This window comes from Pseudonaja textilis, chromosome 18, assembly GCF_049901715.1.
Source record: "Pseudonaja textilis isolate UNSWEBS1 chromosome 18, rPseTex1.2, whole genome shotgun sequence".
Lineage (NCBI taxonomy): Eukaryota > Metazoa > Chordata > Lepidosauria > Squamata > Elapidae > Pseudonaja > Pseudonaja textilis.
The window spans coordinates 4,876,545-4,900,711 of record NC_142007.1 but is presented as its reverse complement, the minus strand read 5'-3'; the positions used below and the strand labels follow the sequence as shown (position 1 = coordinate 4,900,711).

At 46.4% G+C, this 24,167-nt stretch overlaps 1 protein-coding gene across 1 annotated transcript; it reads right to left on the bottom strand.

The window, feature by feature from the left end:
- Positions 1 to 6,631: 6,631 nt before the first annotated feature.
- SPSB1 (splA/ryanodine receptor domain and SOCS box containing 1) lies at positions 6,632 to 22,942 on the bottom strand. Its single transcript, XM_087914925.1, has 3 exons — positions 22,734 to 22,942; positions 10,656 to 11,467; positions 6,632 to 8,756 (listed from the first exon to the last, which is right to left on the bottom strand). The coding sequence occupies exons 2-3, from the start codon at positions 11,347 to 11,349 to the stop codon at positions 8,629 to 8,631; spliced, it is 822 nt and encodes a 273-aa protein (XP_087771051.1). The 5' UTR covers positions 11,350 to 11,467; positions 22,734 to 22,942; the 3' UTR covers positions 6,632 to 8,628.
- Between the last annotated feature and the right edge of the window lie 1,225 nt (positions 22,943 to 24,167).

The window sequence follows — 24,167 nt, the reverse complement described above, 5'->3', positions numbered from 1 at the left end:
GCCCTCCCTCCCCAAAAAGGCTCATGGAATCAACTCTCTTTAAGAATCGTTTAGCAAAGGACATTTAACAATGGCAGGGATTCGCCCTAGTGCTGTAGCAAGGAAGGTCGTAAGAAGGGACAAACTTCGCTTAACAACCGTTTCGCTCAACCACGGAAATGCTGGGCTCGCTTGCGGTCGTAAGTCAAGGATCACTTGTAGTTGTTTTTCCTTCTCCAACCACGCTGTAAACCGAGACACCATGGGAGGCAATTGCGTGAATACGAGCCCCAAAGGAGCATTCTTAGGAATAAACAGCACTAAAAATAAAATCAACTTTGGATTCCTCTCTGATCGGGAACCAACAACTTTCCTAGCAAGCAGCGTTTATCTCACCCTGCTTGGGAAGCGCCAGCCTTTTTCTATTTTTAAAAGCAAACTTGCTGGAATCCCATTTTGAAAAAAAAGAAAAAAAAAGGCATCCAGAACACGCGTGCGTTAGCTGGAAAGCGGCTGTCCAATTGTCCCCGTGGGAAAACTCTCCGGGTTGCTCGAGATGCTCGCCGGCACGTCTAAACTCAGCGGTCTGGAATAAAAGAATAAATAATGTTGAACAGAATGGGAAAAACATCACATGCTGTTCTCCGGGATATTAGATGTCAGAGTTCGCATACAGTCAACCAGTGGCTTGGAGCTAACGGGAACATTAAACCAGGGGTGGGATTCTACTGGCTTGGACCGGTTGCATAGAACAGGTTGTTACGATTCTGTGCAGTTTGGAGAACCGGCAAATCGTGGCCTTGGCTGGCCCCGCCCCTCTCTGCCCACCCCTCCCCACCCAGTCAATCCTTGTCATGCATGCATGACATTGCTGACTGCATTCTCCCCCACCAGTCACTTCTTATTTCTTCTCCTTTTCTCCCCCTCCCACCGATCAGCTGTTCCAACAATCAGCTGTTCCAACAATCAACTGTTGCAACGACCAACTGTTGCAACGACCAGCTGTTGCAATGACCAGCTGTTCAAACGATCAGCTGTTCCAATGACCAGCTGTTCCAACGATCAGCTGTTCCAATGATCAGCTGTTCCAACGACCAGCTGTTCCAACGACCAGCTGTTCCAATGACCAGCTGTTCCAACGACCAGCTGTTCCAACGAACAGCTGTTCCAATGACCAGCTGTTCCAACAATCAGCTGTTCCAACAATCAGCTGTTCCAACGATCAACTGTTCCAACGATCAACTGTTCCAACGATCAGCTGTGCCGGGATCCCCTTTGCTGTCTTACTGGTTCACCTGGGAGGTTTCCCCGAGGCCCAGGAGGCAAAAAGGGGTGCATGGAGGAGGAGCTGCTCCTTGAACCCACACTCCATTTTGGTCTCCTGGGCTTTAGGGAAGCCTCCAGGGAGCAAAAACCCCCCCCGAAGGCAGGGAAGGCCAAAAAAAATGGAGCGCAAAGATGCTGCTGCAAAAAAAGAAGCCACGCCCACCCAGTCACATGGGCACGCCCACTTAGCCACGCCCACAGAACCAGGCGTCAAAATATTTGCATCCCACCCCTGCATTAAACCCAGAAAAAAAAAAACATGTGACAGAAAACATCGCTTTTCCCAAAAGCCGATTTTCCCTCCACCCTGGAAAATGGTTTGCAATGGCTTCCCCTCCCAGGAGGGACAGATCCATCCATGGCAGACTTGGGATCGCACCCGGCACATTGCCATAACCATATATTAGCCCTGAAACACGAAGTCGAGGGTTTGACATTCCTAAAATACAGGGCTCTCGTCAAGTTACGCCTACAACGGAGCCCAAAATGTATGTGGTTGAGTGAAAGCTTTGCTAAGTGATTCTCGGCCCATCTGAGGACAATTTCTTGCCACATTTGTTAATCACCGCAGCGGCGACCCTTGTGTGGATTCGGGTCCTTGCAGGAGGACGTGTCAACCGCGAATGTGCTGGTAAGAACAGTACACGCTGCTCCTCTTTAATCTCAGCCTCGTCTCCGGATCCTTCCAAGCTCTTGAATTGTTTGCCCTGGATAAATATTGAATGTGCTTTGGGGCCAAAGCAAACACAACCCTATCAGAATTGAAAGATCAGCTCATGGGTGAACCAAGATTGGCTTTTGGAGCCGGCTGGCTGGTGAAATCGAATCAATTCAGAGACCCATCGGATGCCACAACTCCCAGTTGGACAACCGGGAGATGCTTTCACAGCCCAAGATGTTCCCAATTGGAAAAAGGGCAGAGAAGAGCAACCAAGATGGTTAGGGGACTTGGAGGCTTAAAACATATGAAGAACCATTGCAGGAATTGGGTATGATTGAATAGTTCAATGCAAGGGTCTTCAGACTTGTCAAGTTTAAGACTTGTGGACTTCAACTCCCACAATTATTACCCACCTGCCTTCAATTGAGGACCTGCATACTGCACGAGTCAAAAAGAGGGCTGTGAAAATATCTACAGACCCCTCACATCCCAGACATAAGCTGTTTCAACTTCTTCCCTCAAAATGACGCTATGGAGCCCTGCATACCAGAACAACTAGACACAAGGACGTTTTTTCCTCCATGCCATCACTCTGCTAAACAAATAATTCCCTCAACACTGTCAAATTATTTATTAAGACTGTTTTACTATTATTCTCATCACTCCTTATCACCCAGCCCCTCCCACCCGTGACTGTATGACTGTAACTTTGTCGCTTGTATCCTTATGATTTATATTGACAGTTTCCTAGTATGATTTGATTGCTTATTGTACCCTAGGACAGTAACTGTTGTACCCGATGATTCTTGACTCTTGATCAATGTATCTTTTATGTACACCGAGAGCATTTGCACCACGACAAATTCCTTGTGTGTCCAATCACATTTGGCCAATAAAAGAATTCTATTCTATTTTAATTCTTGAGCTAAGGTGACTGGAGGAAGAATTATGGGAGTTGGAAGTCCACAAGTCTTAAAGCTGTCAAGTTTGAAGATCCCTGGTTTAATGTAAAGAAGGACTAGGTGATAGGATAGCAGCCATCCAATATTTGAGGGGCTGCCCCAAAGAAGAGGAGGGGGTCAAATTGTTCTCCAAAGCACCTGAAGGAAGGACAAGAAGCAACGGATGGAGATTAATCAAGGAGAGAAGCAACTTAGAACTAAGGAGGAATTTCCTAACAGTGAAAGCAATCGATCAGTGGAACAATTTATCTCCAGAAGTTATGAATGCTCCAAGTTACGAATGCTCCTTGTTCTGATTGTGACTCTACAAATGCCTTTGATTTTCCATTCGTCTCGCCTTGGCTGATCTCCAAACCCCAAAACTTGGGATGGGACACCACTTAGAAAGCCCAAAAAACAACAACAACCCAGCACGTTGCTATTTTATTGCCCGACAAACAATGCCAGTGTGTTCAAAACATCCCAGCAGGCATCATTAACTCAAAAGAGTATTTTCCTTTGCCGTGGGAAAGGCCAGCTGCTAGCGACTCCTTGAATGGGAGACCACTAGGCGATCTACAATCCCACATTTGTAATGTTTTCTTGCACGGACAAAATATATAGGAAGGAAAAAAAACAACAACCCACCTTTAATAAACAGTTTTCCTTTCCCTATTTCTCACCCAATTTCCATACTGTTTAAGTTGGAGAAAATCTCTATCTGTCTATCTGTCTGTCTGTCTATCTATCTATCTATCTATCTATCTATCTATCTATCTATCTATCTATCTATCTATCTATCTATCTATCTATCTATCTATCTATCTATCTATCTATCTATCTATCCCCCCTTCGAAGTAAAACAAAATTCAAGATTTTTGGCAAATGCAGATCCCTAAAAGGAGACCCCAATTATTTCTCCCCAGGACGAATTCCACCCCCACCCCCCCGTCCATTTGCAGAAATGTCAAAAGCAGCAGATAAATTTTAAAAAAGGGGGGAAAATAAATACATAAATTGTGGGTCTTCTCGGGAGCCCCCATTTTTGCAATTTTTTTTTGTGGGAGGGGCCCTCCAGCCATGTTGCAAGCTTGCATTAAAAAAAAAAAAAAAAGCAGCAGCACACACTTCCCTAAACCCAGGCCAGCTCACGCACAACCCTTCTTGGAAACCCAGGTGCCTCCCCACATCCCCAGTGGTGGTGGTGGGGGAGTAGTGGTTGCCATGGTTTTGTATATAAACACCCTCAGAGGCAAGGCTGAATTCTTCCATTTTTGCTGGCCGTGCCACATGTTTGGGTGTCTGGAAGGGAAGGCAGATAAAATATTCGCTCCCCACTCCACCGGGCTCTCATTTATTTTTCCCGGGGAGCACATTCCATCCGTGGCTCTAAAGGAAAAGGCCTTGTATGGACAGCGCAGGCGGCTGCTTCGTAAGCCGCCCCCAGCCCCCCTCATCCCGTAAGTTCACCCCTTCCCCAAGAATTCCCCCCCTTCCCCCTTTTTGATGGATATACCACCCCTCTTGCAAATATCGAAGGAGGAGTGGGGGGAAAAGAAGAGAGAGAGGAAAAAAAAAAAGACGACCCTTAAGGAATTTTATTTTATTTTATTTTTAAAAGCGGTTGCATAGAAACCCAGCAAAATATTTCTTTGCAGCCAAAGGACAGAGCCTGGGTGCCTCTCCTTTTGCTTGCAAGATACATATTGTATATATATTTTATACGGTCATTTGTTCTCCAGCTCACCCACTTCCTCATTTTGGGTGCCGAAAAAACTGGCTTCGCCCATTGCTTAACGCGGTTGCAAAAGCCGCCGAGGGTGAGTAAGTTCGCTTGGCTGCCCAACGGTTTTGCAAGCCGCCGTGAATAGGCTGAACTGGCAAACCAGGTTAGAGCTCGGCTTGGTGGGAGAAAAACGGCCAGACAGGCCCTAGTTTCCTGTGGCCTGTTGGTCTGAACATCCCAGCTGTTAAGTGACTAACGTGGTTGTTAAGTCAATCTGGCTTTGTTCTGACCTAGGTTTCCTTAGAAAGCATAAAACACCACCTTAGTCCTGGCAAAACCCTTTTTATTTCCACAGCTGTGAATTACGTTTATTCACAGCCGGCCAGGCTTCACAGACAGTCTTTCAGGGAATGTTTATAAACACCCACCTTATCGCACTTCCAGAGAACGAATTGCCAAGCGCAGGGCAAGGCCAAACTGGACACAGAGTCAGACAGAACTTTTCAAAGCTTGAATTGACTGGACGAACTAATTGCTGCCTGCAAAAGCTCACGTCCCGTGCACTCCTCTTTTAGGTCCCATGGAAGGGGCCAATCCTCTCCGAGGTGTGGCCTTACTCCTGAGTCGACACTGCTTTTTCAATTGGTCTGGTCTTCTGGTAGTCCTGCGCATGCGCAGGCTGGGAACCGGTTCCAGACGCTCCCCCGCTTCACTGCTGTCATGCTGACTGCCAGCCTGCCCTGGCACCATCTCTGACTCCGATGAAGAACCCTTGTCGGAGCCCTCCTCAACCTCCAAAACTGGCCCAGGTTCCTCCCAACCTCCTTGCTACTGTCCGACTCTGCTGCCAGCTCCGTCCACTGCCGCGTGGGCCCTAACAGTCTTCCCTATTGGCTTCTCTTGTTAGGAGTCCCCAAAGGGGATGGGTCATGCCCGTCAAGAGTCTGAATCCGAGGAGGAAGCTAAACAGCTGACAGGGAGTGGGAGTGTGGCTCCGTTGGCTGTGGAAAAAACTGGGGAAGGGCAAAGTCCGGCTGGGCAGAGCAGGGGAGAGGTAGAACAAGGGAGAGGGAGTTCAGAGGAAGACCCAGGCCCACCCCCTCTTCATCCTAGGGCACGCAGGGAGGAACGGAGAAGGGAGCAACGTGGGTTGCGTGGCTTACGGGGGAGGAAAGGGCCCCGATTCCCTTCATTAGCCACACCTGGGAATGAGAGTTTAAGAGATGCAAGCTGAGTATGACAGCTGCTAGGAGCAAATGTGAGTTTATCTTGCCTTTGGTTATCTGTGTTCCTGGCGTCTTCCTAACCGTGCTGAATTATGGCCGTTCCTTCACATCTGGAATTCCTTCTCCTGCCCTGCCGGACTAACTGCCTCATTTTGCCTTGTTTGGACTTATGGTTACAGTTTTTGTTGACCACATTTTGGACTTGATTCTCTCTGCAGCCAAAGGCTGTTCCTGGGAGTTTTTTTTCTCCAGCCCAGAAGGTAACCAGGACATTGGGGGCGAAGTTGGCGCTAATAAAGGGACTCCGACCGATTATCTGACTGGGTTGCCTTTGTGCCACGCCCCTTTGGGTCATCACAGGACCTAGGGATGCTGCAACCGTCTTAACTATGAATCAGGTGCCAAGTGCCTGAATTTTGATCACGCAACTATGGGGGGGGGACACACCGTAATGGTCATAAGAATGAAAAACGGTCATAAATCATAACTTTGAACCATTGTAAGTGGAGGACTACTGGCAGAAACAATCCAACCTCAGCGTGAAATTGTTAAGATTTAAGCAAACTTCCATGCCTTTTTTTCCTTCCTTCTTCAGAGTCTGCAAATCATATTTTCATCATTTAGTCACTGGAAAGAGCTCCACCCTTCCCAATCTTCGAGCAATCCAGCACCAGCGAATCTCATTTTTTAATTTCCTTTTTTTTTTTTTGGAATGGAAAATGTGTCACTCAAGATTCGTAAACCGTTTGCGAGATTGACAGCCACAGGCGTGTAACTATTAATACATTTTTATTTTCGTTCTCTTTCACTTTCATCGGGGGTCCTAATCATCTCTACAGTCCAAAAGGGGAGGAGAGGAAAAAAAAAAAGCCAGTGAGAGGTTTTGTTTTTTTAAAAAAAAATTGTATAAGCCAGTCACACCAACGATGTGCACCAAAAAAAAAAAAAATGGAAGGAAGGGGAAATGAAATACTCCATATAATAAAACAAAACGAGAAAGAAAGAAAGAAAATCACATCCGTGCCTGACTTTCGGTGTGAGTGGGAAAAGGGGAGACTTGAAGACAATTAAAAATGCTTGGCTCTGCACACATTAAAAATCCTTTTCTGTGCAATTGTTAAAGTGTTCCACTTGAAAACAGTTTTGGTTTTATTCCTTGATTTAAAATAATAATAATAATAATAATAAAGAGATGCGCACAAAGATCGCCTCCCAAAACTTACTTTGGCACCAAGTTGTGTGCTTAAAAAGAAAAAAAACAAAAAATCCTAACTAACCTAATTGTTTCTTCTTCATTTAAAACTAACTAACTACAATTTTTCTACAGCAGCATGAACTTAAAAACATCAACAACAAAAAAAACCCCAACAACAATCCAGCATTTTTACATTCAAAACAATGCAAAACGTACACACACACACACACACACACACACACGTATCAATATATTAACATTTCCCCCTCCAAATAGAGAAGCCCACACATCAAATAAAAAGAACACACCTGTAGACCAATTGGGTGGGTGGGAACAAAAAAAAAATACCCCAACCCAAAGCTTTTCCCACCTCCATTTCAGGTTAATAAAATATGTGCAAATCAAATCCCTTGGAAGGCAGTATCGAAAATAAAGGTTTGTTTGTTTTCCCCTGCTGGTTGGATCAAGGATATTTGCTAGTCTAGGTTTATCACCCTTGGGGGGAGAGGGGGGGGACATCCTGCGATGCCTGACCAGCCCAGGAAGTGGAGGAAGGGGCTTAGGAGCCCCCTGACCCCCGATTCAAGAGCTGGATTCTGAGTCAGCCGCTGAATTTGAGCCCGGCTAAGTGGGATTGTAGTCCGATCGCAAACCAGGAATCCACGATGGAACTTGGGCTAGCTGGCGTAACCACCTTCCCACCATTTTTTAAGACACTCTTTCCCCCATTGGAGCCTGAGGTTTCTGGCACATACACACACACACACACACCACTCCAAAATCCCTAGCCGGAAGTGGTAGGGGAATTCACCCGTGCCCATTCCTCCATCCTCGGCAAGGACGAATGAAGAAAAAATGTGTTTTGTTTTTTTTCTTAAGCCAGGGGATGCTACGGGCTGAATTAGGGCATCACTCCCTCCCAGACCCTTCCCCCCACCCCCATTGATCTTTAGGACACCCCCCACCCCACCCCAAATGTTCATTTCAAGTATTTTTCTCCGGCAAGAGATGGGAGGTGAGCCATGCAGCAGTGAAGCCGGGCGATTTGGTGGGCACCAAGGCACGGCGGTGAAGGCAGGGAAAAAGTGCAGCCGAGGGACCGCAGGTGGAAGATCTCCCAAGCAGTGGCTCGCTTCTTCCCTGAGGCCATCCTCCCCCACATCCTGTGGGGGCCTCGTCCCTTTTCCTGCATCCCGGTTGGCCCACCGTCTTGATTCCTGCACCTCTGTCATCTCCAACATGGACGAGCCGCGGAGGTGTTCCTCCCCCACTCGGCAAAACTCCACGGGGGCCGCCCGGCTTTCGCGGTTGACGGACAAGCGGGAAATTCAAACTAGGATGCAGAAAGGCAGGGCTGGAATCTTTTCTGGAAGAAAATTCCCACCGGGATGGGATCTTGGGAAAAAAAAGGGAGCTTTTTCCACTCGCGGCGTGGCCCACGGATGGGACGTGGGACAGATTTCTTTAAAAACACGCAAGGATGAAACCTCACCCCCCCAAGATTTTGACTTGACGAATCCAACACAATTCGCTCCAAAAGGAAGAGTTCTTGTCCTTCCGGTGTTCAAAAAGGGTCATTGGTAAAGAAGATAATTTTTGAGAGATTTGGGCAAAGGCAGCGTCGAGATCTCATTCAGCCGGTTCTTGCCCAAAGCTAGGCGCACCGAACGCCGGCACAGGTCCATCAGCGGTAAAGGTTCGGCTACAAGGGAAAACAGATCCAAAATTAGTACTGTTTACAGACCTTAAACTAAGAACAGTCCAAATTCAACCAGCAGTTTTGGACCACACAGAAACGTCGAGCTCTTTCAGCGAGACCAGCTGTACCATGGGTGCAATAAAAGCAGACAACATTGGTACAAAATGGCTTCCCTTGTTTAAGATGAAGATCGATTGCAGAGGCCGAATTCTTCATTTAACTTGCTGGTGTGAAACGGGCCTCGATCTAGGTGAGTGTTTTCTTCAATCTCGGCACCTTTAAGATGTGTGGACTTCAACTCCCAGAATTCCCCCAGCCAGCATGCAGACTTCTGGGAGTTGTAGTCCTCCCCTCCTGGAAAGGGAATTCTGGGAATCGAAGTCCGCATGTTTTTAAAAGCTCTGCGATTGAGAAACTCCAACATTGCCAATTGAGAAGAGTTCCTTTTGAGAAATGCATATTTTTTCCCCCTTAAATTACCCCAAATCCCTCGTTTGCTAGATTCCCAAAAAGCTCTAGGTTGCCACAGGAAGCATCGGTCACACACCCCACGCTGGGCGCCTCCTCACAAATCCACCAACTTTCACCAACTTAGTGAGCTAAGATGATATATAGATGAAGTAAGCTCTATCTGGCAAGTCAAATGTTGTCTACAACACTGAGTTGGAAATTTATCAGAGTCAAGGAGGTGAAAAAAAAATAAAATAAAACCACCGCTGCATGGTAGCCAAGGCCAATTTTGACCTTCCCATTCCTGAGAAAAATCTCATCCTGTTGACTAAGCTTGCCTCACTCATCCCACTTGAAAGCAACACCTGCAAGAAAACGTCACAAATATCGGCAATTAAGCCTTTATTATGATTATTTTTTGCAGTGACTTATTTCTCCCAGCTGCCGTTTCCTCCTCAGGCAGATTTTTCCAACGTTGGCTGCCAACACCTAACAGCCTCAATCACGCACAACGGCTAAGCGGCACGGGAGAGCACCAGGGGGTTGTGTGTGTAGCATTTTCGTTTCAGAATCCAGCACCGAACCCACAACACCCCCCGTGGACGGCAAGATGTGCCGAAAACGTACTGCCAAATCCTCCCAGATTCAGAAATTCTGATTTAAGGATTGGGGAAAAGCCCGTCGGAGAATATTTCCCTAACTTTTCTGAAAAGCCTGAAATTCCGCCGTTGTTTGGAAAGCATCGCTTACAACCACAACGGAGCCCCAAGTTTGCTTGATGGTGAAGTCAAGGCGGTGGTTGAGCTTCTCTGCATTTTTTAACTTTTTTGTCCCCCCATCAAAAGCACCAAGGAGCAAGAACATCAAGCCAGCAGGGTGGACTCAGGAGTAAGGCCACACCTCGGAGAGGATTGGCCCCTCCCATAGGACATCAAAGAGGAGCGAAGAGGACGTGAGCTTTTGCAGGAAGCAATTAATTTGCCTGACCGACCCAAGCTTTGAAAAGTTCTGTTTGACTCTGTGTCCAGTTTGGCCTTGCCCCGCGTTTGGTAGTTAGTTCTCTGGAAGCGCGATAAGGCGAGTGTTTATCAACATTCCCCTGAAAGACTGTTTGTGAAGCTAAACTAAACCTAAACTAAGCCTAAACTAAACCTAAACTAAACTATACACTACTATACACTATACAATGCACTATGCTATGCTATGCTGTTCTATTCTCTATTCCAGAGGTCTCCAAACTTGGCAACTTTCAGACTTGTGGACTTCATCTCCCAGAATTCTCCAGCCATGCCGGCTGGAGAACTCTGGGAGTTGAAGTCCACCAGTTTTAAAGTTGCCAAGTTTGGAGACCTCTATTTCTATTTCTATTCCTATTCTAATTCTATTCTATTCTCTCTACTAAGAAGGTCAACCACCAAACACCACAAAAAACAGAGAGAGAGAGAGACTTACGGTCAAGGCCGTTCAAGTATCGCATCTGGATTTCACAGTGGCCCCACACGGCGCTCACCACGGGGTAGAGTTTCTTCCCTTTCAGCCCCCGAAAGGCCACGCCCATGTACTGCCCGTCCACGATGAAGCTGAGGGTCCCGTCATCCATGTCTAGCACCACCAAGAACGCATCTGGCACGATGAAGGTCTCGTCCATCTCCAGAAAGGCCGGGTAGGTCTGGCTGGCCTGGTTTTTCCCATCATGGTAGAGCCGGTTGCGGCCCAGGTCCCAGCCCCAGGACTCGGGGTTGCTCCCGATGAGGGTGGTGTAGCCCACCGAGTGCAGAGGGGCCTCGGCCGTGGCCACGCCCACCACAGCGTGCGTCCCCCGTTGCCTCATGGCCCAGGTGATCTGCCAGACGTGGAGCCCGCGGGTGTACCCCACTTTGCCCCGGATGGCATCGGTACTCTGGGCCACCGGATGCCGGTGGAAAGTCAGCCTGTTTTCCTCTTTCACAAAGACATTGAGCGAGCGGTCGTCGTTGTTCCACGAATGGAGCAGCTGGACGTCGTAGGGGACGGCAGGCATGTCCAGAAGGAGGTCCAGTCGAGCTGGCTTGCTGTCGTCCAGGCCTTGCAGCTCCTGCTTCAGCGGCCGGCACACCGGGTCCCGCATGTCCACCATTTTGATCCCCCCAGTCACCTTTTGACCCATGGTTCAAGGCCCACCCGTTGGGCGATGGGCATCCGGCGGAGGGATGTCGGTCAGCCCGCTCGCTCCGAGGCCTCACGGGGTGATGTCGCTGCGGACGATGGGTGACGGTCAACAGTACCTAATCGAGCGGAAAGGAAAACAAGCGGTGAGCGAAACATTAAAAAAATAGAAGGTGGTTTTGCGAGGATAGCTGTTCAGGGGGGTGATAGAACGTCTGGGGACAGCCAAGACAGATGTTCCCCCCACCACCAGCAGCGATAAAAAGGAGAAGGCCACAGGCCTTAACAGAACGGAACATCTGGCCCCAGCCCCTATCAGAAGCCTCCAGATGTTCCGTGGTGAATGCCTTTCACGCCACGTTCCGAAGTTCCACGCTCTGCACTTGGGAAGAGGAAGGGGAAAAGAGAGCGGATGTTCTGAACTATGAGCCCCATCATCCCCTTCCAGGGGGACTGAGAAAGATGGCTCTCAACTGATGGGAGAAGGAACATCTGAAGTGAAGGACCTCCAACTCTCACACGATTCCCACTTTAGCCACAGATTTCTCCCCACGTTCTTCCACCTGTCGTCATTCCAGCAACCCTCCAATCCAAACAATAACTCTGAGACAGACGCCTCTCAAAAAGTTCCTTTTATTGGGATAGTAAACTGGCACATCGGTGGAATCCCGTATCGGAAAGTTTTGGGCTTCCTTGCAAAAGTCGGAACTACAAATCCATCCCCCACCCCTTAGCCATCGTCACATCACATGGTCCAATCCCCATCCGTCCTAAAGTAAGATTCCCATTTCATCATGTGCCACACTCCATGACCTTGAACCAAAGAAAAGGATTTTATTTTGCCTCTACTCCAGTGAATTCCTCCCTCCCGCTTTCTCAGGCTCAACAGTGGCAACAATGGAAGCCCTGAATCTCAATATGGCTTCCAAAGCTGACACCACCAGGAGGCGTTTCGGCTTCATTGATGCAAACAGCCCCCTGGGCTCCAACCAAGATGCACTCTGCACATGCTTCTGGGAAGCAGAGATATTTTAGAGCTTTCTCCTGACTAGAAGCAGCAAGCGTTGATCTGTACCGCTTTATAAAGCCTTGGTAAGATCACACCTAGAAGGCTGCAATCCATATTATAAAAAAGATGTGGAGACTCTAGAAAGAGCGTGGAGAAGGGCAACCAAGAGGATTGGGGGACTGGAGACTAAAACATATATGGTTGCAGGAATTGGGTATGTCTAGTTTAACAAAAAGGACCAGGAGTGACATGATAGCAGTGTTTCAATATCTCAGGGGCTGCCCCAAAGAAGAGGGAGTCAAGCTATACTCCAAAGCACCTGAAGGCAGGACAAGAAGCCATGGGTGGAGATTAATCAAGAAGAGAAGCAACTTAGAACTAAGGAGGAATTTCATAACGGTGAGAACAATGGACCAGTGGAACAACTTGCCTCTAGAAGTTGTAAATGCTCCAACCCTGGGAGCTTTTAACGAGAGATTGGATAACCATTTGTCTGAAAATTGTATGAGGTTTCCTACTTGAGCAAGGGGTTGGACTAGAAGACCTCCAAGGTCCCTTTCCAACTCGTGTCATTCTCTTCTTCAACGCCGTGTGTGTGTGTGTGTGTGTGTGTTTGTGTGTGTGTGTGTGTTTAAATCTTGCCAGCCCCCTTTTTTTTAAAAAAAAAATGGAAACCGTGCAAAGTCGCTTTCTAAGAAACATGTTTTAAAGATGAACTGCCCCACTGAAGTCCTGCCAGCCGCAGACTTGGTTAGTCATGGAAAGAAAAGAAGGAAAAAAAAGAAGAGAGTGTGGGAAAAACGACAACACCAGGGTGGTGAATCAGGTTCTGTGTTAAGGCTTACACAACACGCACAGATGTGTATATTTAAAAAGCTAAGGCTGGAAAAAAGTGTGCCGTGGGGGCAAACGGGCAATGGATAATTTAATTCCATGCACGGGCATGTTAAATATAAATAGATATTTCAGGATCACGCATTTCCCCGCCTCGGTTTAGTTTATAAACTTTTTAAAAGGGCAGGATTGGATTGATCTACCCACTATGCAAGATGCCCCATTAAAAAAAAAACCTTACAGGACAATGGATGGATTAGATTACGATAAATACGGGGAGTATCGACTTATAATGGTTCATTTAGTGACCTTCAGAGTGACAATGGTCCTGAAAAAAGTGAGTTCTGAGCCTTTTTCACACTTAAGACCGCTGCGGTCATAAGTGTGGATCAAAAGCTTGGCCATGGATGCATATTTATGACGGTTGCAATGTCCTGGGGTCACCTGATCACCTTTTATGACCATCAAAGTCAATGAGGAAGAAGCAGGATTCACTTAACAACCTCAACAACCGCGGCACTTTGTTTAACAATGGCGTCAAGAAAAGGTCGCACAATGGGGCAAGGCTCACTTAACAGCCATCTCACTTAGCGAGGGAAATTTTGGGCTCGGTGGCATATGTTACGTCGAGGGGCTACCCCGTACTGCTTTCCACATTACAAACAGGAATGGTACGGATCCGAACTCGGCTCTCCAACTCATCAAATGGCACCCAAGAGACAAAACAGCGTCCCCTCCATCTGCCAGGCCTCCGCTCTAAACCAGTTGGGCAATTTCCTTTTCTCTTTTGCACACTAAAACCAAAATCTAAAAGTTACTTCTGAACTTGAGACCGCTCACCATAGTGGTTTAAACGAATAAATCACGGTTAAGGAAAGCTTTCAGTTTGTGTCCGACAATTCAGGAAGGAAACTCCCAAACCAACAGCTGAAATGATGCGCAAGCTCCATTTTACACTATCAATATTTATCTATATAAAAGCAAAATACCCCTCACGCACCATCACACAATCTCCAGAACCATAAAGCCTACAAACTAGAAATTCAGCACCTATGGTCCTCTTGGCTTCTAGGTGCTCACTAGGAAAGGATTTTCTGAAATGACCATCAGAGCGTTATTATTTCGTATATTATTATTATTAACACGCTCTGGAATTCTACTCCCCCATCCTACCTGAAAAGAAATCTCTTCCAAATGCAAAACACAAGCAGAGGAGAGGAGTTTCACTTTTAGTTTCACAGTACCAAGCAGCTTTAGGACGGAACAGTTGAGCTAAGCCCTGCCCAGGCTCCTTGTTGTCTCCTTGCTCACACAGCACATACTCTTTCCGTTTCCAAACAGCCCTCAACTCTCTCACACACTGACAGGACACTAGCCAGATGAATACTGATGGATGCTGGTAGGCAGAGGCAGAATTCCCTCCCCCTCATGTTTATAATATAAACATTATATTGTCACAAAATACGTAGCAATCAAAACTCCTTTGCAACGAACTGAAAACCAAGCCATGCAAAAACCAACTTTGTTTTTTTCAAAGTCCCCAGAAAGAGGGGGAAATAATCTTTTCTACTCTAGTTGTAGAAAGACAAATTTTCGGGGCAGCCCAATTCAAATGTCGAGGCTTCCCAAAAAGATGACAAGCGTTGGCAGAGGAAGGAAAAACGCCACTGAGTCTTCCTCTATTCAGAACAGGCTGTTCTTTGATAAAAAAAGAAGAAAAAAAACAGACCAAAAGGGGTCAGGGAAAAAACTGCCCTGGGTTTATTACATAACTGAGCGTTTGCAAGCTCCGTTTCCACTAGCAAAGATGCTGAGCTGTCAATTCAGAAGGGGAAAAAAAAAAAGATATGCAATTTCCTCTCAATGCCAGCTTGTCCCATAATTCGGTTTCCTGGTTGCTAGCTCAAACGAAGGAAGCTAGCACTGGCTTTCAGCTCCCGCCGAGATATCCGAGCCTTGGGGACCAAGAGACCCTTTAAAACCTCAGTTACTACAAATCCCATCATCAGCATTCCCCAATAGCTGTGGTTCGGTGAATTCAGAGCCGCTGCTCGTTCTTGTGGTGGGCAGTTCCACAGGCCCAACGAGGCAGCGTGGTTCCCGGTGGCTGGGAAAAGCCAAGCAGGAGCGGCTTAATGGTGTTGAATGAGGATGACTCACGGCTGGTGCAAAGCTTTGGGAAGAAACTGCAGGTTTGTTTCTCACACTCCAGACCAACCGTGCACAAATCGTTTCCTCCCCAGCCGTAAAAAAAAACCCCGGATCCAAATAATTATTAACAGGCCAGCAAAACAAACCCAAGGTTTGATTAACCCAAGGTTAATCCAAGGTTTTTTAGGATGAACTGACCCATCAATTCCTTGAAAGGAGGAGGAAGCAGCCCAGGTGGACGTGCCAAATCCACCTGCAAGGCGAAACTCATCGGGTTAGTCCTCAACGTACGGCCACCACGTGTTGCTAAGTTGTCAGGCGAGCTATTGAAAGGCGTTACTAACTTACGGCACTGATTCATGTAAACAAACGTGGCAGGAAAAGTCGTGCGACGTGAGCAAAAACTCACTTCACACGTTTTTCTCACCGGCAACATACATGTTGGGCTCAAGTCAAGAACGACCTGTATTTTTAATCAGCAAGTTCAAACAGATTTATATGTCAGGTGGACAGCCCTATATATGTCAGCTCCTGCCCTTCCCTTTTGCTAATTTATTTCCAAATATTGTTCTTTTTCATTCTTTGCATTCAGGTTCCCCTGCCTGAAATTCAGGCACATCAGCTTCCCAACTGGACACCCAGGACATCAATTGTCATTGGCCAAATGTTGCACTACAACTCCCAGGAGACCTGGCCAGCAGAGCAAAGGACACTGGGAAATGTAGGCCAGCCACTTCTAACGCCACCAAAGCCCTTCCTTTCTTTTCCAGATTTCAAAGAAATCTCTGCTCATGTTAACCTAATGGATCAAGTTGCAAAGGAAAAGAATTGCACACACACACACACACCGCCCGCTTCTAATCCCAGGGTAACCAGCACCCCAAAACCAGCTTTTAAATATAGAGAGGAAATAATTGAGTAAGAAATAGTCCAAGAAATTCCCCAGTTAAAGGGGAAAAAAAGCAAAGAATAATCCTTGGATGGTTAGGGAATTCTGGGAGTTGAAGTCCAGGCCTCTTCAAGTTGCAAAATTGACAAACATTGGTTTAAATTGGCTGGCTAGGGAATTCTGGGAGTTGAAGTCCAGGCCTCTTCAAGTTGCAAAATTGAGAAATATTGGCTTAAATTGGCTGCCTAGGGAATTCTGGGAGTTGAAATCCAGGCCTCTTCAAGTTGCAAAATTGAGAAATATTGGCTTAAATTGGCTGATTAGGGAATTCTGAGAGTTGAAGTCCAGGCCTCTTCAAGTTGCAGAATTGAAAAACGTGGCTTAAAGCTGGGTTAGGGAACTATGGCCCTTTTATGACTTGTGGAATTCTGGGAGTTGAAGTCCACAACTCCTAAAGGGGCCAGCATTCTCCATCACCTCTGGGTTAAAGCCTAAAGCTCTCCCCGCCCCCTTTAAAACTAGAAGCATCGGAGGTAGAACCGGATAATGTCCTAATATTACCTCTCATTCCCCAATTTTTCATTATGCAGCAATGTAGTTGGCCTCCTTAGATAATTGATGGGATGCTAGTCCCGTATTAGGGCTCAACTCCCAAACACACGGACAGGATTGCCATCAATAATTGTTATTCCTAATATCTGTTTCTCAGCCTGACCGTGGCGTTTCCCTGCCTATTCCCACACACAGAGGCATGCACCGTCTCGTGGCTCACCCAACATCCTGGAAGCCGTGGGAAACTATGGCGTGCTACCCGTTTGCCAAGCCACACAAATAAGTGTGCAACGGCCACAGTAATACCAGCCGTTGGCCTATCAACGCCCTGCAGCCCACTGCACCAGTCTTTAAAACCATATTTCAAAGATAAGGTGTGGAGGCGTGGGCAAACCTGATTTGGCAGGGGATGATGGACAATACATTGGGCCCCAGGCAGATGGTTTGCCCGAATAAGGTTGTAAAAATTCTATGCATTTTTGCACAAAAATCCTGGTTTAACAGCTGCCTTGTTTAGCACACAGACACACTATGTTTTTCCTGAAAATAAGACCTGGTCTTACAATTTTGGGGGGAAACAAAAAATATGCACTAGGGCTTATTTTGTGGGTAGGACTTATTTTCAGGGAAACAGTGGATGGATACCGTGTTTCTCCAAAAATAAGACTGGGTCTTATGTTAATTTTTGCTCCAAAAGACTCATTAGCGTTTAATTTTCTGGTTAGCTATTATTTTCGGGGAAATATGGTCCCAAATGCCTCCATCTGGCTGACAATCTTAACTGGGCCTTATTTTCAGGGTAGGGCTTATATTACGAGCGTCCTGAAAAATCAGTTGGATCTTTATTTTCAGGGAAACAGGGTAGCTAGAGATTGTTGGATGGATAGATATAGAAAGACAAAGAGATAGAGAAAAGAGAGACGGATGTATTCTTTCAATACAGTAAAATATATATAAGAGAAAAAGACCATATAAAAAAATAAACATACATTGATGTGTTCTGCCCTTTCTACAGAATAATTATTTCCTCCCCTTTCAATCTTTAGTCTTTTCCAATCTCCAAATCATCATTTCAATTTACTCTCTTCTTTCAATATCAACAATTCCCCCTCCTTTTAAACTCAAAGTTAACCTGGCACCTTAACCACAAGAATTCAGTTACATAATCTTTTTTTTTAAAGGTGCTTGCACATATAAAGCAGTCCTTTAACTCGTTTAGTAGCATTTTTAAAAAGGCACCAGTTATATCACCGCCACCAACAAGAGTGGCCAAACAAAAAAAAAAAGTAGATAAACTTCCTAGATTTGAGCTTTCCTACGTATCAAGAAAAAAAAAAGGATGCAGGAGAAAATTTGGACTTCAATCAAATGCATCTCAGTCTTCCAGCACTCCAAGCAATGATTTGGGGATAGAAGCATCTTGGTTTAATTTCCACCTGCATCAAACCGAGTTTGGGCTCTTGATCTGAGCAAGCCAACTCTCTGGGCCCAATTGTGTACTCCTAAGTGTTCAAATGTTAACCACCAAAATTAAATGCGTACCCCAGTTTGGAGAAACTTCCCATCTAGGGTGGAGCTTGACTTTCAAGAAAAGGCTGGACTCAAGTCATTTGTCTGAAATGCTATTTCTCCTGCTCGAACAGGGGGTTGGACTAGATGACCTCCAGGGTCCCTTCCAACTCTTGTGATTCTGTGTTCTCCACCTCCGGCAAAGCCCCATTCACAAAAAAAAAAAAAGAGGAAGCAGAAAACTCTCTAAGGAAAAAGCACCCTCCAGATTCTTAACCGGCATTCATTTGTTTATTTTTTCTTAAATCACGGCTCAAGTTCATCTTTTAAACATTGCCAAAGAAGACACCCAGCCAACGTGCCCAGAAAATATTTCTGCATCCCATTAGATAACAACCTTATGCTAATGGAGGCTTTCTCAACCCAGTGATTTCCAAAGGCCAGCCTTCCTACATTCCTGTTTATATCCTGGCTAAATTATTCACAATCTAAAGGAGTGGAATCCCCATCAATTTTTAAGGGAAGGATCAGCCTGCTTTGCATGCGAAATTAATTCAGAGACGGACCATAAATTCAACTGTTGTTGGAAAATACACAGCAATTGTGTTCAACAGGGTGGTTAAAAAAGCTTTTCACAATCCTAGCTTTTATCCTAGTTTAAAGGTTATCCTGTCCCATCCCAACCAGATTTACAATTTTACCTGAAACTATGTTTACTAAATCAGCTAGGATCACTCCAGAAAACTCCCAGCATCCTTTATGCTCTCTAGGCATGCTGGGAAGTGTAGTCCAGCAACATCTGGCTAATGCCGGATTTATACTTTTGGAGCCATAGCTCGCTTCTATTTCCCCCCACTCTGGCTGCAAACCACCATTCCTAGGTTTGCTCCTCACCTTCGGGCTTGGGCACCAAATTCACATATTCCCATTTAAAATCAGGTTGGTTATGACAAGGGCTTGGCCACCCAGGCTAAATGGAAATATCTGTTTCATTGTATGGCAGGTGACCAACATCTGTTTGGGGAAAAGGGCTGGGGCAGAGTGCAAATTGCTCAGCAAAACTTCCGGCTGCCAGACAGAACTTGAAATCCCAAAATGACTACGCCAAGCTATGCCACCTCCCAAAGCAAAAAAAAAAAAAAGGAAACAAAATACCAAGCACTCATGTGCTATCAAAAAAATAATAATTGCATAACTATGTTTTGATGTTGTACAACAACTTAACAGCAAACAGTTGAGAAACTAAGAAGACAATAAAACAAGGAGGGAATGACCTCTGAAATAGCTGAAGTAAAAAAATCAAGATCAATTTTGGGATTTAAGCAAAAAGAGTGCAATCATCTTGAAGAGAGGATTCTCTCTCCTTTTCCCCTGCCTTCCAAATTTCAAGTTTTTAAAATGATTTTTCTGCTGGGTTGACACTTCAAGGGGCTAATGCATTCTTAGCCCTCCAAAATTAAAATATCCCATTCTTCCAAGGAAAGCTGCAACCAGGGCAAACACTAGAATAAAACATTGTGCGCAATGCCAGATTACAGAGATGTCCTTTTTAAAAAAGACAATTGGCTAACTCAACAAATCAGGATGCCTGGCTTAAAAGTTGCACCAACTGATCAAGTTGCCACGGTTAGGAAACCTGGCCATAATCTTACGGCATGTGAGAAAATTGTGGGAGTTGTAGTCTACACGCCTTTGTGTAGCCAAGGTCCAGAAACCAAGCATTACAGTGTCCACCCAATGCAATTTAGGCCAAAATAGGTATTTGTCTGTTTTACTTTTCAAACTGTTTTAATTGCACCAATTATTATTTATGATTTTCTAGACCTCTTTGTTGCAAAAAAACATCCAGCTGCATTTATCTCTTTGGTCCCCCCCCAAATGCAGGTCCTAGAAGATAACTAGGAAAGTCCACACAGCTCCTAAACTACAGTTTGGTCCCCCCCACAAACCAGAATCCATCCACACTGTGATTTGCCAATCTGGTTATTTTCTCGGCTCATCCTCTTGCAACAAACTTCGTATTTTAATCCCTGTTTCGGTTCCAAAAGGACATCCAGAACCTGAGTGGCTGCATTCCAGCTGCCCTGGTGCTTGCAAGGACTCCAACCCCCATCATTCCCTGGCATCCAATGTCCTCAACTTCCCTACCTTAATCCTGCAGCGCAAGGATCAAATCCACCCTTCATTTCCCCACTTCCAAAACAGGGACTTGTACAGAGAGGCGACTGGGGAGCCTCACCCCACAATAATGCCTTGTTTGGACCTCAGAGAATGTGACTGCAGCCAATCATGGCTTGCTTAGCTGCCTTTGTAAACCATGGTTTAGCATGCAGTGGGAACTAACTTAATTCAAAGTTTTTATTTTGGATAAACACTGGTTATTCCTGATTTACTTACAAAAAACCCCTCTTTGCTATGCTAGGAAGAAGGCAGTTTTTTTTCCACCGGTAGGAACTTGTAGGAGGAAGATCCAACTGGCTGGGAATGATGGAAATTGTAGTACCCAAGGGGATCCAGCAAGCAAAAGACAGGCACACAAGTTTAAATAACTCAAAGGAAAAACCACTTGCGTCAATCCCACCCATCCTAAAAAATACATAAGAAATTAGAAATATTAGGAAATCAAATGAAAGCGTTAAACCAGAAGGTGGGTTCAGTTAGCACAGAAAACCATTGTTTATTCTGAACATAGCTTGTTGAAGAAGCAGAACTGGCTAATTTACACATACACACAATCACAGTTTCTGAATAATTCACAGTCAGTAGGGTCCACCCATCACACCAAGCCACACAGCTTCTTTTCAACCATCATTTGACCAAGAAGCCAAGATACACACCCAGCTTTCAATCATGGTTTACTGAATAAAACCATCATGAGCAGGCTCCCAAATTAGCCAGAAGCTCACAAGCTCCCCCAATTCAGATACAGAGTTGTTTGTAGCTTTACATTATTAAAAGGAAAAGTCAGTGGTGGCCTACCTTGCAGGGTTACTGCACTGGACACTGCAAGCTGCTATAAACCAGCTGGTCAAGCCATAAGAAACATGAGCGAGGCTGGTTTAAAAAGGTCCGGCCTGCTACTTCCTATCTTAGTCACGGATATAGTATGCTACTTCCTATCTTAGTCACCGATATAGTATGCGGCTCTGGAAAAGCTAATTGTTAGCAGAAACTATAGTCATACCTTAAAGGGACATGGCTCTATTTCCAATATTCTAACCACTAGGCCTGCCAAGATTTTAATTTAAATAAAACGGTTTTAATAGCTTCTGAAAAGGCTGATGAGCAGAGATTCCAAATTTTAGAGGAGAAAAAAAAAATCCTTTTTTTTTCTTTTTTATTCGCAGGGGCTGCTGAACCTAAAGTCCCCCCCTCCCAAAAAAAATAGGGTCCCCGAAGACAAGCAGTTAAAGAAGAGTGATGCAAAGAAAGAAGCAAGGTTACGCAAACAAGGAACGACTCCATTACTCCCTTAGCAGTCTGACCAGAGGTACAACAGGCAAGTTTTAAACTCCCCCCTTCTCTCCTAATGCAAATAAGCTTTTTGCCCAATGGATGTATCAAGAATTTGGGTTGGGGTTTTTTTTTTAAGCCCCCTGCAGGCCCCCAAATGCCCCCAGCACTAAAGAAAGGGGAGTTTAGCTCTTTACTCCCCACCCTCTTTAAAAAAACCCCAAATGCGGATTATTATTTTTTGCAGAATTTTCAAACTGCTGCATCTAACCTCCCATGGTGGATCCCCACAACCCCCAAAATCCCCTTGCAATGACCCAAAACGTGGCTTGCTCATACATACAGACTAACCAAGAGAGTCGCGGGAGGGACCTTTGAAGGTCTTCTAGTCCAACCCGCCCTGCTCAAGCAGGAAAGCCTACGCACCATTTCTGTTTATAGCCCCAAGTTTGTTCCTCCTCCGGCTTTTTGGGGGCGGCGGCGGCAGGGGTGGTGTCAACACAACGGTTGTGTGAATCCTGGATGGGGGTTCATTTGGTAAGCCCAACCACCCCTTTAACCGAGTTTGCAACTCCAAATGACTTTCGCAGCTGAAAAACCAGAAAGATGCGCGATTCAAAGCTTGAGGGGGAGAAATTTCCAGGGTTTTTGGGGGAAACGGGGCACAAGCCCCCTCCCCACGGCCTACCTTTGCAGGGCCGGCCTTCCACCCAGTTCTTCCCCCAAAAAATCGGGGAAGTTCCTTCGCAGGAACGCGTTGCGCGCAAACTAGTCGCCATCCAAAGCCGGAGAGAAGAGATCCAGGGTGGGGTGGGGTGGGGGGGAGAAAGAGAGATTGCTAAGGGTGAATTAATCCACCCCCCCTTCCCCAATTGCACCCCCCCTTTCTTCTGCAAAAGGAGGGGAAGCCACCCAATTCCACCCACTTAATCCGGATCCAGAGGTTTTTGCAAAGCGAAGTCGTGGAGGGTTTTTTTTTTTTGCGCACCTTCGCCGGGCTGCAACGCCGGGCATCCCTCTCCTCTCCTCTCCGGCCGGCCGGGTGGATCGGGCCTCTGGGCGAACTCGCGGCTTGCAAGCGGCTCGGCTCCGGCTCCCTTCAACGCGCGTCTCTCGTGTCGGCTTGACCCGCGTTCGTGTGAACCGCGCAGCTCGCCCGCAGGCCGGAGTCCGCCCGCTGGGGCCGCCGAGCGCTCTAATAGCAGCGGCGTCGCATCACATGAGAGCCGCCAGCCCGCCCAGCTCCGCCTCGGCTCCTCCTCCTTAAGGGAGACCGGCGGAATGGGAAAGAGGATAAAGAAGGCGGCCAAAGAGGGGTCCTTGGGAGGTCATCCAGTCCAACCCCGCCCCCCTTGCTCAAGCAGGGAGACCCTGTAACGGTATCATTTCTGTCGGGGCTCTTCTTGAAAGCCGCCAGCGATGGACCATTCACAACTTCTGGAGGCAGGCTGTTCAATCAAACCATCAAAAAATAAGAGATTGGAAGGTCATCTAGTCCAACCCCTCCCTTGCTCAAGCAAGGAGACCCTGTAACTGTATCATTTCTGCCATCTGTTTGTTTGTAGCTATAGTTCAATCCCTAGCATTGCCGCAGAACGGAGTGAGATCCCGTTACTCCCAGTTACGTCCCAGTTACGTCCCAGCTTCTGCCAACCTAGCAGTTTGAAAGCAGGTTAAAAAAAAATGCAAGTAGAAAAATAGGAAGCCCTTTGGTGGGAAGGGAACGGGCGTTTAGTCCTGCAGGCCACATGTCCACGGAGACATCTTCGGACAGCGCCGGCTCTTCGGCTTTGTGACAGAGATGAACAGACGGAAACGACAAGCACATAGGTGCGAGGGGAACCTTTTACCTTTACCTATATTTAAATTACACCCAATTCCTGTAACTTGTGTTCTTCGTAGGTTTTAACCTCCAGTCCCCTAGTCGTATTTCTTGCTCTTCTCTGCACTCTTTTTAGAGGCTCAGATAACAGATAATCAGAGTTGGAAGGGACCTTGTAGGTCATCTAGTCCAACCCCCCCCGCCTGCCCGAGCGGGAGATCCTACACACCATTTTCTGACAAACGGACAGTCCAATCTCCTCTTGAAAGTCTCAAGTCTCAGCTGCCGACATCGCGTATCCCCATCCTATGTTCCACACACATGGGGAATTGCAACCAGTTTGGGGCATTCGCCCGAGGAAACCAGCTTGGAAGATTCCCTTTGACAAAGGTTTCACCTAACAACTGTGGCCAAGGAAGGTTGTAAAACGGGCCAAAATTCACTTTGGGAAAGGTTTCACTTAACAACTGTAGCAAAGGAAGGTCATGAAATGGGAGGGGGCAAAAGTCACTTTAACAAAGATTTTGCTTTAGCGGCAGAAATTTAAAAGCTCCCTTGTGGTTGTTGTAAGTTGAGGATTACTTGCAAAAGCTTGAGCCG

What these genes read in the sequence shown, in the direction of transcription:
- SPSB1 (XM_087914925.1), bottom strand. Translation starts at nt 11,349, where the DNA reads ATGGGTCAAAAGGTGACTGGGGGGATCAAAATGGTGGACATGCGGGAC. An exon ending in ATACTTGAACGGCCTTGACC is followed by an intron (nt 8,757 to 10,655) that starts GTAAGTCTCTCT and finishes TTTCCCTTGTAG; the next exon opens with CCGAACCTTTACCGCTGATG.